Source organism: Zeugodacus cucurbitae, chromosome 6 (assembly GCF_028554725.1).
Source record: "Zeugodacus cucurbitae isolate PBARC_wt_2022May chromosome 6, idZeuCucr1.2, whole genome shotgun sequence".
Taxonomy (NCBI): domain Eukaryota; kingdom Metazoa; phylum Arthropoda; class Insecta; order Diptera; family Tephritidae; genus Zeugodacus; species Zeugodacus cucurbitae.
Window position 1 is genome coordinate 49,404,644 of NC_071671.1, and position 14,236 is coordinate 49,418,879.

Sequence of the window (14,236 nt, forward strand, 5' to 3'; positions counted from 1 at the left end):
AATCGATGACATTCTGGTCGAACCTAAATCAACCTCAAGCTTACTAACTAACAGCCAATAAATCAAATAAACTCGGCCACACTTTATGATAAGAACTGTACTGAACAGTAATATGATAACAGCAATTTTAATCTCGAAATTTTCTCACTTGAGTTTCAAGTTCCGAGTAAATTACTAAAACACCCTAAAATTATACAGAAAATTCTCATATAATTTATGGATTAGAAAATAATAGGAAATGTTAGACGAAAAAGGTACCTGTTATTCAAAACATAGCAACGATTGGCATTTCATTAATCGACTTGGGAACTTCCCGCCACGAGAATCAGATCGATCAGATCAATTAAGCCAAATAAGAGTGACTATGTTAACTGGGGCCAATTGATATGACAACACGGTTTTTGTTTGAGACCAATTTTCGTATCACACCAATATTCATTCCATTTCGATAGAACTAATATTTAATAAATCATCTACCAGAATTTTCTGAAGCTTCAGGGCCTTCTAGCTGACACCTTTTAATTAAAGCATTTATTTTTTATATATATAAGTCCCCACACTGTCATTAAACAAACGCGCCATATCCATGACATTTGAGAACTTGCTGTGATTCATTCGACTCATAGAGTGTTTCCTAGCTTGTAAGGTTTTCAACATTTGTCTGGAAAATAAATAGTATTTCAATAGGTAGTAGAGATCAGTATTTCTCTGAAGAAAGCAATTTAAATACTAGAAGGAAAGTCCAGCATCAAGGACATCCAAGACATACCGTATGACTAATATATACTTAAGCAATAAACAGTTTCGGCCTCTTCATTGCTTTGTGAACTCTGGGAACTGTCTTCCATCTTTATTTTCGTTCATTGCATCATGAAACAATGTAATTTTTGAAACGGTTGAGATCTCTACTTCTTCCATAGAACATTGATCAAAGTCCATACCTGTATTTTGAACAAAAACTATATTATTAAAGTTTAGTTAAGATCTCTGTTATTTATGTTGATTTCAAAAAGCTCAAGGACCAATAGATGATCTTTCAGCTGATATTGGGATCCTTTTCAAAAATGTTCGAGGGTATTGATGATGTACTAACTAGGAGCTCTTGAGTCAGTATAAGTACAGGCGCATAATACGTTTTAAGACAGTAACTGTCTCATATGTATAAAAAGGGTTATTAATTTGTATTGCATTAAACTTCTGGGAATGAATGCGATGGTTTCTGATTAATTACCGACTTGATAAACAAAAGTTCAACGGAAGATCGCGCGTCATAAAACCAAATTTTAGTCACCGAATGGACCGCGCCATTTGTTATACCCAGATTATATTGCGATTTATAATGATTTCTACGTATACAGATACAGAAAAAAATATGCCACACGTGTCTTTATTTCACGACTTATTTTATTTACTTTATTTTTATTTTCTTATTTATTTCTTTGCTTTTGTTTTTCTTTTATTTTTCTTCTTTTACTTTTTTCGGTAATTTATTACCCTTTCATGCCAAAGTAAACTACGCATTTCTCCTGCTAATTTTACCACTTATTCAACCACTACTACTTCATCTACTGCCACAAGCATCCACAATACACCTGCCATTACATTTCCGTTGTTTATTTATCGCTTGATTTGTCTAATTTGCCGCACAATAAATTCAAAATTACAAAGAAATCGCGAGATAATAAAAAGATGGATGGTTGCGTTTAGCGGATTGACAAGCAAAGTGGTCCGTTGGCGTGTCTATGCTTGGGGGTAGACGCGCGCTGATGGGTTGGTCAATGCGCTCCCCCTCAACTCATCTTTATGCATAAAGCACACACACACACATAGACACCCAAACGAAGCAAAAACACGAAGACACTGAATTTCGAATTATACAGTTAAACTCGTTCTCCACATTTGATTTGATTTGAAGAAGGAAAGAAAAAAAACAAAAGCAGCAAAACTCTTCGGCTAATTCTAAACACACTTGAATGCTTTGTTAGGCGACGCAATGCTGCGCTGCGCCACAGACAGACATTTTAGACAAGGTGTCTTCAAATCGGATTCATTTTGATTTCGCCGCTCGATAAAGACGCATTTCGAATTTCACTTTTCGCTTGGCGGCGGCGCGCAAACAAAATTCGCTAAAAATCAATTCGAAAACGTAATTTTTCAAAATCACAGAAATTATTCAAAAACGTTGCAAATACTTAAGTTCAGTTATTAATTGGCGTGAAGGCGACGCGAGTGCAAACGTTATACAATAAAGGTGCTTAGCGAATGCGTTTTGCTTGAAAGCGTGTTGGTGTGTTAAGTGACATTCGAAGCGCATTACTTTCAACATTATTTAAAAAAATCAAAAAAAATAAAATAATAAAATTAAAATAAAATTGTTTTCGAAAATTTGTGCTTTTGAAATTTCTATTTATTGCCCGTTTTAAGTGGCACTCGCGTTTTTATTGCCATTTTTGATTGCGCGAAAGTCAACCGACTACTTTGTACCTACCACTTAGCGGCAGTTAACAAACAAAATTGTTGCAGTCATATTGCAACAACAAGTACAGCAAAAACAACAGCTGCATTAGAATTTGAAATAAAGTATTTAAAAGCTATTATTAACGCTTGACATTGGCAATTAGCAGAATGTCGTTCAAATATAATTTACGAGTTTGCGCGAGTGCAACGGCAAAGTGCTTGCGAGTGGCAACACTGCCAATTTCACTGCTACTCCTGGTGTGTTGTGGCAGCGCACAGTACTCCTGGTGTGATCCGAACTTGTGTGAGGGCGGTGTACGGCATTTGGCATGTCGCAATAATGGCGTAAGTGTTAGGGAATTGTAAATGTGATGTGAAAAATATGGAAAAATATTCATAAATTATATTAAATAGAATATTAGAAAATTCTTGTATTATTTTAATTAAATAAAAAGAACAACTCTAAATCCGAAAAACTGATTGATGTAATTTTGTTTGGGATTGAATTATTGAATTGTGTTCCAATTAAAAAAAAAAACAAATCCTTTGAAAATGTACATTTAACATTAATTTTTTTTATATATAAAAAAAATTTACACATTTTATACATATTTTTTTTTTTTTTAGTTTTCAAGAAACATTTTTTAACTAAATGTGATTCATTAATTTTTTTTTTAAGAATAAATATATTTATAATTATATAATTTTTATAGCAAATTTTTTAAAGTGCTTATTTTTGTTAATATATATTTTTTTTTTGAAATATTTTCATGAACAGAGCAGAACGTAAAATTAGTATTACCAAATTATTTGACAAAAATTTAAATAAATACGAAATTATTTTAGTAGTTAAAAATAAATTATTACAAAAAAAAACTTTAAGGGGTTAGGGGTAGTTAGAGACACGAAAAAATTAGAATTTTCAGTATTTTTTTTGCTATTAAATCAAGTTATTTTACAAAAGTAATAATGTGGCATTATTATACAATGTTTTACTTAAAGTCACGAAAATTTAAACAAAAAATTATAATTTCCAAAGTTGTAGCTGTATGTTCACCCAATTTCAAAAAAAGGTCCTTGCGGTGGCAATCATGAGACCTTAGAGATTCATCTAAAATCAATTGGTTAGTTAGTTTTATAAATAGATAGCCTGGACCTGATCGAAGCTTTTTTTCAAAATTAACAAAATGGCGGCCTCAGGAATTTTTTTTCTAGATTTTCGGGAAAAAAATCAACAGTTAATTGGTCTAAAAAAAAATAAAAAATTTTTGAAAAAAAAACCCTACGGTCAGGCCTGAGTTTATTATGTATTCTAAAAGCTGTATGAATTTCATTAAAATCTACTGAGCGGTTATCGAGTTACAATTGTCCCCAGTTCAAAAAACATAGTTTTAAGAAAAACACATCTAAAGTTTCAGCCGCTCTTTGTTATTTGTCGAATAACTCAAAAAGTAATTATCGGATCAACTTCAAATTTTCAGAGAATATTTTTAAGATATTACACTTAACGAAAATCCTGAATATCCCTAACCCCTTAAATCATTTAATTTATAGAAAAATATATTTTAAAGGCAGAAATAATTCATTTAGAATAGATTCATAGTTCATATGAGCGGTTAATATTTATAAACTAGAAATTAATCCTCTATAAACAAATAAATAAAAAATATCAAATTTTTATTAATTTCTATATACAAAGAATTATGTTTTTTAACAAATACTTTACAATATAAAAATATTTAAAGAAATACACAAACTGTTTAACACATAATTTATTGAAACATTGCAGTTTTGATAAAATATTTAAATATTGAATAATTGTTTCCTCCCGTAAATAAAAAAAAATTTAAATTCAATATGAAAAATTAGTATTATTATTACATATATCTTTGCAAAGTAATATTTTGAGAAAATTTTTTAAATATTTCATAGAAATATTTTTATTAAAATATATGAAAGCTATATCCTCAAAATTAATATAATATATTTGAATCAATTTTAAAAATAATTAATTTATAAATATTATTTTTTTTTCTTTTAGCAAAACAAAAAATTAATTATATAAAAATGAAAAAATTAACTTTAGCTAATTAAAAGAATATTTCATAATTTACTAAAATGTATTATAAAGTGTTTCAAAACTTATTTACTTTTTTAATTAAGTTTGTGTATATAGATGATTTATAGAATTATTTTCGAAACCACAATATTGTGTTTACTTAATATTAAACAAATTAAAACTAACTTCAGTTGAATAACATTCCAAAAACCGCAAAAAAATTAAAGAATTTACAGATTTTTTAATAATATTTATATTTTAGAAAATCTGTTTCATAATCTATACCAAACAAACAAGAATTGTTAACTGACTTTAAAAATAATTATGTGCAACTAAAAGTATAAAAAAATATTTATGCATAAAAATATGTTGAAAATTAAAATAAAACATTCAAAGTTAAAATTTGGAAAAAAATTTCAAAAACACAATTAAAATTATGAATATAAAAATATTATTTCCCGCTCTCCCCCAAAATAGGATTTCGCCAGTCGCTGTTCGCCGGACGCCATAGAATTGGACATTTCCGATTACAAGGATCTATTTGTGCACGAACACAACAAGCGGAGAAATTTCCTAGCGCTCGGCTTGCTGCCCGGCTACTATCCCGCGGCGCGCATGGCCACAATGGTGAGTGTTTGCAGTGCCACCAGCGTTCACCGCTGGCTGGTTGTTTGCATAAAAGTCAATAGATACATAAATAACAATAATTAAATAAAGAGGAAAGTGCTAAAAATCCGATAATCTGCATAAAATCTATAATCTATTTAAACACGGCGGCGAGGTTAGCACATTAGAACAAAAGACTTAAGCGACAAACTCGTTTCACTTTCATTTGCATTTGGACGGAAGAATATTGCGTTCGACAACAAACACGCCGACTGGGAGTGTAAAATATATAAATGAATGTGTGTGTGTGTGTTGGTGAAACAGGAAAACTATAAAAATCCAGAAATGCCCACACCTGTTTGCTCAGCTAGCGCGCTTTGTGGATGCAAGTGAATATTGTACAGTGAATGTCGTGTACTTGAAATGAAATATAGAAAACAACAACAACAACAAGCTATTAAAAAGGCAGTACTGTTTAATCGCAAATAAATCTTTCGCTATAAGTCTCAAACAAAGTGCTCATAAATGTCAGTCTTCGTTTAGTGTCGATTTTTTTATGGCGATTAAATGATTATTACTTATTTCGAAATGATTGATTTCCGATTTCAAAAACAAAAAAATGTAATAAATGAAAGTTATTTATAATTTTATGTTGAAAACGTGTTTGCATTATATGCTATAAGAAATTTTAAAAATTTCAAAAACCTTTCTTTCTTTCATTATCACCCTAAATGTAGGCAACGTTTTTATTAAAAATATTATAAGATTTCATTTGATAAGCAATTTCACTACGAAAAAGTAAATTAGAGATTTTAATTAATGATATTAAGTTTTTCGTACCCATTTATAATATATAAATTCCAACCAGTCCTCTTAGTGACCGATACTGATCAAACTTCTATATTAGAAAAATATTTTAGGATTAATTTTTAGCACTATTCTAAAATTCACTATATTATTTACCTTTTTTCATTTTATTTCATTTCAGGTTTGGGATGATGAGCTGCAATATTTGGCATCACTCAACTTACGCACCTGTATACTGGATCATGATGACTGCCACACGACGTACCGTTTTCAGTATTCCGGCCAAAATCTTTGCGGTGTATCACGCTCAACACCGCATGTGAATGTGAGCGGAATTATCGAGGAAGTGATGGGATTGTGGTTCAATGAGTATCCATTGATAGATAGCAGTTATATAAGCAGATTTCGGGTGACCAAGTACTTGTGAGTATTTTTATACTCTCGTAACAAAGTTGCTAAATAGAGTATAATAGTTTTGTTCATATAATGGTTGTTTGTAATTCCTAAAACTAAACGAGTTAGATATAAGGTTATATATACCAATGTGATCAGGATGACGAGTAAAGCTTAAATTCGGATGTCTGTTTGTCCGTCTGTATCTTGAGTAAAAATTTAGATATCTTAATGAAACTTAGAGCAAGTGTTCCTTGGCACCATAAGAAGGTTAAGATCGAAGATGGGCGGATTGAATTAAGCTATGAAAGTGAAATTTGGTATGAAGGATTGTTCTAGGAAGGGGCATATTTGGATGTAATTTTTTGGGAAAGTCCCCTACTAAGCCCCCCACTAAGTTTTTTGTACATTATTAACCCAAACGATTACCCTCCTCCTGCCCAACCGCCGCGTGGGGCGCAGTCCGCATACGAGCGGAATTTGCCGAGTCTAGAAAGGCAAGAGATTTTTAAGCGCCCGGTTCTCAAACTGCTCAGCTACAGAAAGAAACATTTCAACAGCTGAAAATTAAAAATTTATAAAAACAAAAAGTTAAAAATTTCTGAATATTACTTATTACGAGAAGACAAAATAGTTTTTTTGATGCTAAATATTGAGTCAGATGGATCAAATGTGCTGGAATGCGAATTAAAATCATGACATATTCGGTAGAATGGTTCATTTAACTCAAAATTTGTTCTAGAAGATTTTAGAAATAATGGTCTAAACTGCCTGGATGAACGCAATGGGACATTAAACTTAATATCAGACAAAAGGAATGAACTACAAACTAAACCATTCAAAAGTTTTACTAGGAAAATTATACCTAGCATTTCTCTGCGACTAGTGAGTGTGGGAAGATTTATAAGTTTTAAACGACTAGTATACGGGGGAAGATTCAATCTTGAATCCCAATATAAGTGGCCTAAAGCAAAAAGTGAAAATTGTTTTTGAACGGACTCAAGCTTATCAGAATGGGATTGATAGTTAGGATTCCACACCACAGAACCATACTCCAATATAGGCCTTACCAATGTTGTAAAAAGAATTTTAGTAATATACGGATCACTAAATTCTTTGTCTCGTAAACTGTTAAAGCTATATCAAGGAAATTTCAGGAGTAATTTTTTCCGGCATTTCCTTATATAGTCCAAAAATGAAGGAAATCGGATTATAACCACGCCCACCTCCCATACAAAAGTTATGTTGAAATCTACTAAAAATGCTTTAATTCAGTAAGGAAAACCAACAGAAACATTAAATTTCATTATATGGAAGGTACAGAAGCGCTGCACTCAAAATGGTATACAAAATTTTAAATGGGCGTGGTTCCGCCCACTTATGGGTCAAAAACCATATCTCCGAAACCAATGAAATTCGGTTCCCTTATTTCCCTTGCATCCCAATTATATGTTGTGAAAATAGGCCAAATCGGTTGACAACCACACCTACTTCCTATATACTAGAACTTTGAAGACGATAGCACTAGTGAAGATATCGGAGTAGAACATTGCACAAATACTACATTTATAGACCATAAATTTCACAAGTCCCCATATATCGAACATGAGGAGCTCAGGGCTTCTAATATTTTTTTTTACCGAAAATATAGGTAAGTCTCTGATGTATATTGAAGAAATTCGGGAGGAATATCTTTCTTTTAATAATATGTCTCCGTGGCTAAAATACGTAAAATCGGGTCATAACTTCGCCCTATTCACCCCCTTCACTCCTATATACATAATATTAGGGTTTCCAACTTTCAATAGACTTTATACCATATACATATATGACGAATTGTGTGTTGTATTAATAGAATTAAATAAATAAATTAAAAAAAAAAACAATGTACATTTTCTCAACTGAACCTGTATGGTCAAATTAACGGCGACGTGCATTGAACATACTTGAAGAAGAACGAGACGGAGATACAGCTTTAACCTACCCACCATTTCCGTGAGATTTCACTCTCACCCACTGAAGTGGCAGAATGCTGCTCTCACCAGCCCTTAGTCAAACTAATTCATCTAACTGGCCTCGATTCTGATGGGCGTTTGCCCAGAGTTTGCGATAGCGTCTAGGCGCAATAGAGTGCTGGTCGCTGGGTTGATCCCTCGTTGCTTTGTTGCCTCCCTCTCATGGGTAGGTTCTCCCTCGATGTAACCCCGATGGGTGTTGTGTAGCTTAGTTAGAGGCGGCATCTGTTCGCCTCTTCGCCGGAGGTTCATTCGGACGCATGTGGCTTTTTAGGCCTGCAGGTCTTGATCGGGGGCTGCGTATTACTACTATTCGCAGCCTTTTTTATTTAGTAAATATTAAAATACAATCGTGAAAAATACCACAAAAAAGTATTAATTTTAAATATACTTTATACATATTAAAATGCAGGCTAAGATATAAAAAATATATCGAACCAAATAACAAAAAAAATTAATAAATTAATTTTCTTTATTATTTTTCATTTAGCGAGGACTATGGTCACTTCGCCGAGATCGCCGTGGATCGTAACACGCACGTGGGTTGCGGTATTATACGTTTCACGCGTCCAGATGTGCCCTACGCTTACATCTACAATATGGTCTGTAATTATGCGTCGATTTATGCCTTGGACACGCCCGTATATACAGTGGGCCAACCGGGATCACGCTGTCTGACGGGCAAAAATCCCTATTATCCCGGTTTATGTTCCGTTAATGAGCCGATCAATCCGAATTATTGAGGAGTGCCAGTGATTTTATGTAGTCATATGTAGTAGTGTATAAGTTTAACACAAATAAATGCTTGTAAATAGTTAATAAAAATAATATAATATTAATAAAAAAATAATTAACAAATATAATAAAATAAATTAAAAACAAAAACGTGCAAATTAAGCAGTTTTGCAAATTTTTTTAAGTTCTTATTTATTTTTATTCATTTTTTGTTTATATTTTTTATTTTTTTCCGATTTTTTGTCGAGCGTTAAATTATGCAGTTATATTTATAGTCACATTAATTTAAACAAATGCAAATTTCTAATTAATTTTTTATATTCCGTAACAGTCAAAGCATAAATACCATACCAACACACATATTTACATACGTCACAATGTATTCACACAAATGTGTTCGAAAAGTTTTAAATTATATAAAAAATTGTTGTTGCTGTTTCCTCTTGGAACTTGCTATCCCAAAGCCGGTTTTTAAGGAAAGTTATCACAGCGCAAAATTGGCATAATTATGGAAGAAAATATTTGTTTCGTTTAACTAAGTGACAAAGCTCGTTAGCATGTTTCGCTAAACTACTGTAGATCGCTATAAAATCGCAACAAAAACAAGATGAGAAATACATAAAAAGACATAAAAAGAAAGACGAGTTAGAGGTTAATGAAATCGCTTGATAGTTTTCGAACTTATTAAATATTCAATGTCAAGGATTGCGAACAACAAATAGCTGCATTAATGTTGATTATGATAGACTAGAAAGATATTCACATTGTTGCAAACATTTAATTAAGTGGTTATTGTCTTTTATGGGTTCATATGGTTTTTATGAAGTTTTGGACAATAGGTGCTTTGATTTCAGTAACAAAAGCCTTTGAATGCTGCTACAGCCACCGCAAAAATGTGAATCATCATTTGTATTATTTATATTAACTGCACTTTCGAAAATGCAGTCGATAGATGGCGCTAAAATGCAAATATTTCAAAAATCTATTATAGTATAATACGAAACACCGATATACATTATATTTGGAGAATATAAAAATGAATACCGAAAATATTGAAATTACTGCAGAAAAAATTTAACACTAGAGGGCGCTAGATCCAAGTTATTAATACAAATACTATTTTCATCCAGATTAAAGTGATTTTCGGACTATAAATATATTTTTAATGAGAAGTGAAGTACTGGGGAGATGAGATAGGCCAATATGTAATGCCCTCCATTCAATGTAAGCAAATAATTTTGCCTGCCGTTTGAAATTCAATTAAGCAAAAATATGTTGCCTACCATTAGGCGCATTAGCATATTGCAGCACTAGTAAATTGCACCAGATTCCGTGAATCACATATACCCTAAAGTAACGACATAAATTAGATTACGAAGATCAAAAATTTCAATCGAGGAAAGTTTTCGTATTGCCCGACCGAAGAGTTTGGTTGTTTTCTAAAAGCGCTGAAATTAAACGATATTTTGTTCAAATTATTGAACACACTTCGAAGGAGTACATAAGTAACCTTTGGGTCAATTTAAGACCAATTAAACAGTATTTGAACAAGTAGTTAATTGCTCTACGGTATAGTAAATTGAGCTCAATCAAGAGTTTTCTTAATTATTCAATTAAGTATCATTTTAAACAAGGTATCAGTTTATATTCAAATTATAACACAACCTTTATATTAAATTATTGATCTTAGCTCTTAAAGTATATACGAAAAAGTATTTACACATTTTGTATGAATCATGTTTATGTGGAAGAAGCCAATATATATATTTTTTTTTTCTTAGAAATATTTTAATTCTGTTATTCACAATTTTATAGTGGTTGTATATATTATTATTATATATATATTTGTCATACAGATATTATCAACTAGTTGCTCTGGGTCAAAGTCACTGCGTGGGTGCATATCATGAAGAAAACGTGATGTTAATGAACTTCTCGCCAAAAATAAACAACAATGAGTAATAAACTCATAATCAACAAGTCACACATGAGTTGAACTGCTCTAAAATCATTCATTAATTAAAATCGTATTTGTACTCGTAAATAAAGCAGATTTTATGGCACGAAAAAGAGAGACTATAAAAATATTATGACACAACGGGTTTTAGGCCGTATTGGTGTTCTACTATTTGCGGTGTATAAATTATGTGAAGAATTTCAACAGTCATTGACTTATTCTGATTTAGATGTAAGCCAACCGATATTCTCGAAGAGCTGTAGTTTTGGCTCACCGTATACATACACTGGAAAGAATATACTTTTTATGGAATATCTTCGTTACTTTTTATTACACCAAAATATTATGTCTAATAATGAGGATGGAAACTGATATCCCACAAATCAATATATGCTTTTAGAAGTCGAACCAAAGGCTTTGGAATATTTCAGGAAATATGATGGCTCATCCAAATGTATGTCCTAAATCTGCACATTATGTAGTTTCGAGATCTTGCGATATTTTTAGATAATGAAAATCTGGGTGGTGGGGCGCCTAAATGGTTGTTAGAGAAATCTTCATCTGAAACAGTTTCAACATTAGTTTCAGTCTAAATAAAGAAAAGCTTTCTCTCGCCAACATATACCGCTTAGTGAAGTTCTGACTTAAAGAAAAAAACCAACAGTTTCTCCTATTTCATCTGGGAAAGCCTGTTAGTTAATATTGCGTTTTTTTATCAAACGTTCCATAGATTTGTGATACTGCCTTCCAAAAAGTTATCTAGGGGTTTCTTGGTGTACGAGACTCGAATCGCATGTAGATAGATCTTAGTGATTTGATCTATTTGTAATATAGGAGACTATAGTAGTACTACGAGATAACAGGCCGGTACAAGGGCTTTGGTGAAGTTAAAAACAAAATAAGGTGTTTCTTGGTGCCCTTACCATTAAGAACTGTGGTTATTTAAAGAAAATTAGTTTCGGGTGGACCAATTCTCAACCCAATATCTTTGCATTCAATATCCCTAAAAGGCTTCGAACCAAAATCAATACACCAACAAATAGGAGGATCCGTGATCACTTCGCTTCATTGAAATTGACTTTATTCATTGAGAAACCGAGGGAAATACGAACTCATTACTGTCAGTTTACTTAGATATCAAAATTATTACGTTTTACAACAACAAATATATATTTATGAACCGGTACTTTTTAAAAAATGGAAATATGTATATATATAAAAACCATAAGACAGCACCCAAACAAAGCGTAAAATTTGAATTAAGAATATATAAATTAGACTGCAAACGGCGCGTGTTGCATTTAATGCTCTCTTTTCCTCATTAACGCTGCTGCAAACATTTCTCAAATTCACGTGCGGCTGACAACAACTGTCGGTGCTCATTATCAAATTGCTCTTCGTACAAGATTCATTTCTTCGTTAATTACTTCGACGCCTTAAATGGCTTTTGTTTTTGTTATTTCTTATTTTGATTGACACATCTCGCAATTTGAAGCGTCTGAATGCGTTTCTCAGTGCGTTCAGAATTTCTTTTGTAATAATAAACACAAAAACAAAAATTTTATAACTTCACTTTCATGCAATTTCGCCGCTCTGGATTTTGAGTATAAAATAAGCGGCGATTGCAGCAAAGGCATTTAATCGCATTTCGTAAAGGAACGGCTCTTTACACCTTACGTTTTTGTAATTTCATAATTTTGTGTCAAAAATGTTAACCAAATTTGCTGCAATAAATGTTTTGCTCGTTTTTGTCATTGTCGCCTTAGTTGAGGTCAAGTCCAACAGATTAAATTGGTGTGATCCGGAATTGTGTCCGAATGGGAAGCAGCATCTGGCATGTGGGCATGATGGTGTAAGTGATTATAAAATACTCTTTTGGAGTAAAAATAGTGCAAAGTGAAAAATAAGTTATGAATATTTGAGAAAATGTAAAACAACTCTAATTACTTCATATTCAATCGTAACAGGATTTCACCGCCGCCTGCCCGGAAGACGCCGTCATGATGGATTTGCGCTCCTACAAGAAGGAGATTCTGCACGAGCACAATAAACGTCGCAACTTCGTAGCACTCGGCGAGTTGCCCGGCTATTATCCCGCCTCGCGCATGGCCACCATGGTGTGGGACGAGGAGCTCGCCTTTCTCGCTGCGCTCAATTTGAAAATGTGTTATGTGGAACATGATGAATGCAACAATACGCCGCGCTTCGCGAATGTGGGACAAAATCTCTCTGGCGTGGCTTACCAACGGCAGGGCGTTAGCATAAGTGAAGTGATAAGCCGTTCGATGGGCTTGTGGTTTGGTGAATATCCGTTGATCAACAGTAATTATATATCGAAATTCCGTGTCTCATCGAAATTGTAAGTATTTTGTAATTATTTTACGTAATTAATTACTTACTTAATTACATTTGTAATTTGTTTTGCATTACAGCGAGGAATATGGCCACTTTGCTGAGTTCGTGGTTGATCGTAATACCCACGTCGGTTGCGCTATCATCCGTTACACCAATCCTTCATTTCCTTTCTTTCACATCTACAATATGGCCTGTAATTATGCGAGTAAATATGCTTTAGGCGTGCCAGTTTATACTGTTGGCGAACCGGCGTCGGAATGTCAAACTGGCAGTAATCGAAATTATCCCGGTTTATGTTCCACAAAGGAGAAATACAATCCAAACTATGAATAAATGACAAGTGCTTTCTTGTTGTATAACAGAAATAAAGACTGAACTAAAAAATTAATATTAATTTGAAAACGTTTTGATTTTTATTTTACTTGAACATGATGAAGTTAAATAATCGAAACCATTGCGGGGTTCAATTTTGCATCCGTTATGTGTGAGTTATATATCAGTTTTTGGCAAAGGACATGTTGAAAATCCCGCGTACTTATTGATTAGATAGATCTTTAATTAGTCTATTTGCATTATTTTATCATATTACGCGGTCGTTAATCTCTCATCTTCTAAGCTGCGTCATATAACTCATGTTTATTTTGGACATACTCGTTCTTCAACTGTGAACTGTCGTCCAGGTTATTGTGGCTTTATACCTTTAGATTCCGCCTCATTCTGAAACTGACTCTTTACAAGGACATCATTCATAGCCATGGTAACCTTCTTCTAATGCTGCCAAACGGAAGGCTAAAAACGATAGAGATGTTACGGAGACAGGCTGGACAGATATTGATATTTCCATATATACAC

At 32.7% G+C, this 14,236-nt stretch overlaps 2 protein-coding genes across 2 annotated transcripts; both read left to right on the forward strand.

Moving 5' to 3' along the window:
- Positions 1-2,020: 2,020 nt before the first annotated feature.
- Positions 2,021-9,167, forward strand: LOC105217723 (antigen 5 like allergen Cul n 1). Its single transcript, XM_011192865.3, has 4 exons — positions 2,021-2,802; positions 4,994-5,143; positions 6,111-6,352; positions 8,828-9,167. Exons 1-4 carry the CDS (start codon positions 2,626-2,628, stop codon positions 9,078-9,080), a joined length of 822 nt encoding a protein of 273 aa, XP_011191167.2. The 5' UTR covers positions 2,021-2,625; the 3' UTR covers positions 9,081-9,167.
- Positions 9,168-12,502: 3,335 nt separating this feature from the next.
- LOC128922778 (antigen 5 like allergen Cul n 1-like) lies at positions 12,503-13,772 on the forward strand. The gene is made up of 3 exons (XM_054234566.1): positions 12,503-12,881; positions 12,997-13,388; positions 13,462-13,772. Exons 1-3 carry the CDS (start codon positions 12,738-12,740, stop codon positions 13,715-13,717), a joined length of 792 nt encoding a protein of 263 aa, XP_054090541.1. The 5' UTR covers positions 12,503-12,737; the 3' UTR covers positions 13,718-13,772.
- Positions 13,773-14,236: the final 464 nt, after the last annotated feature.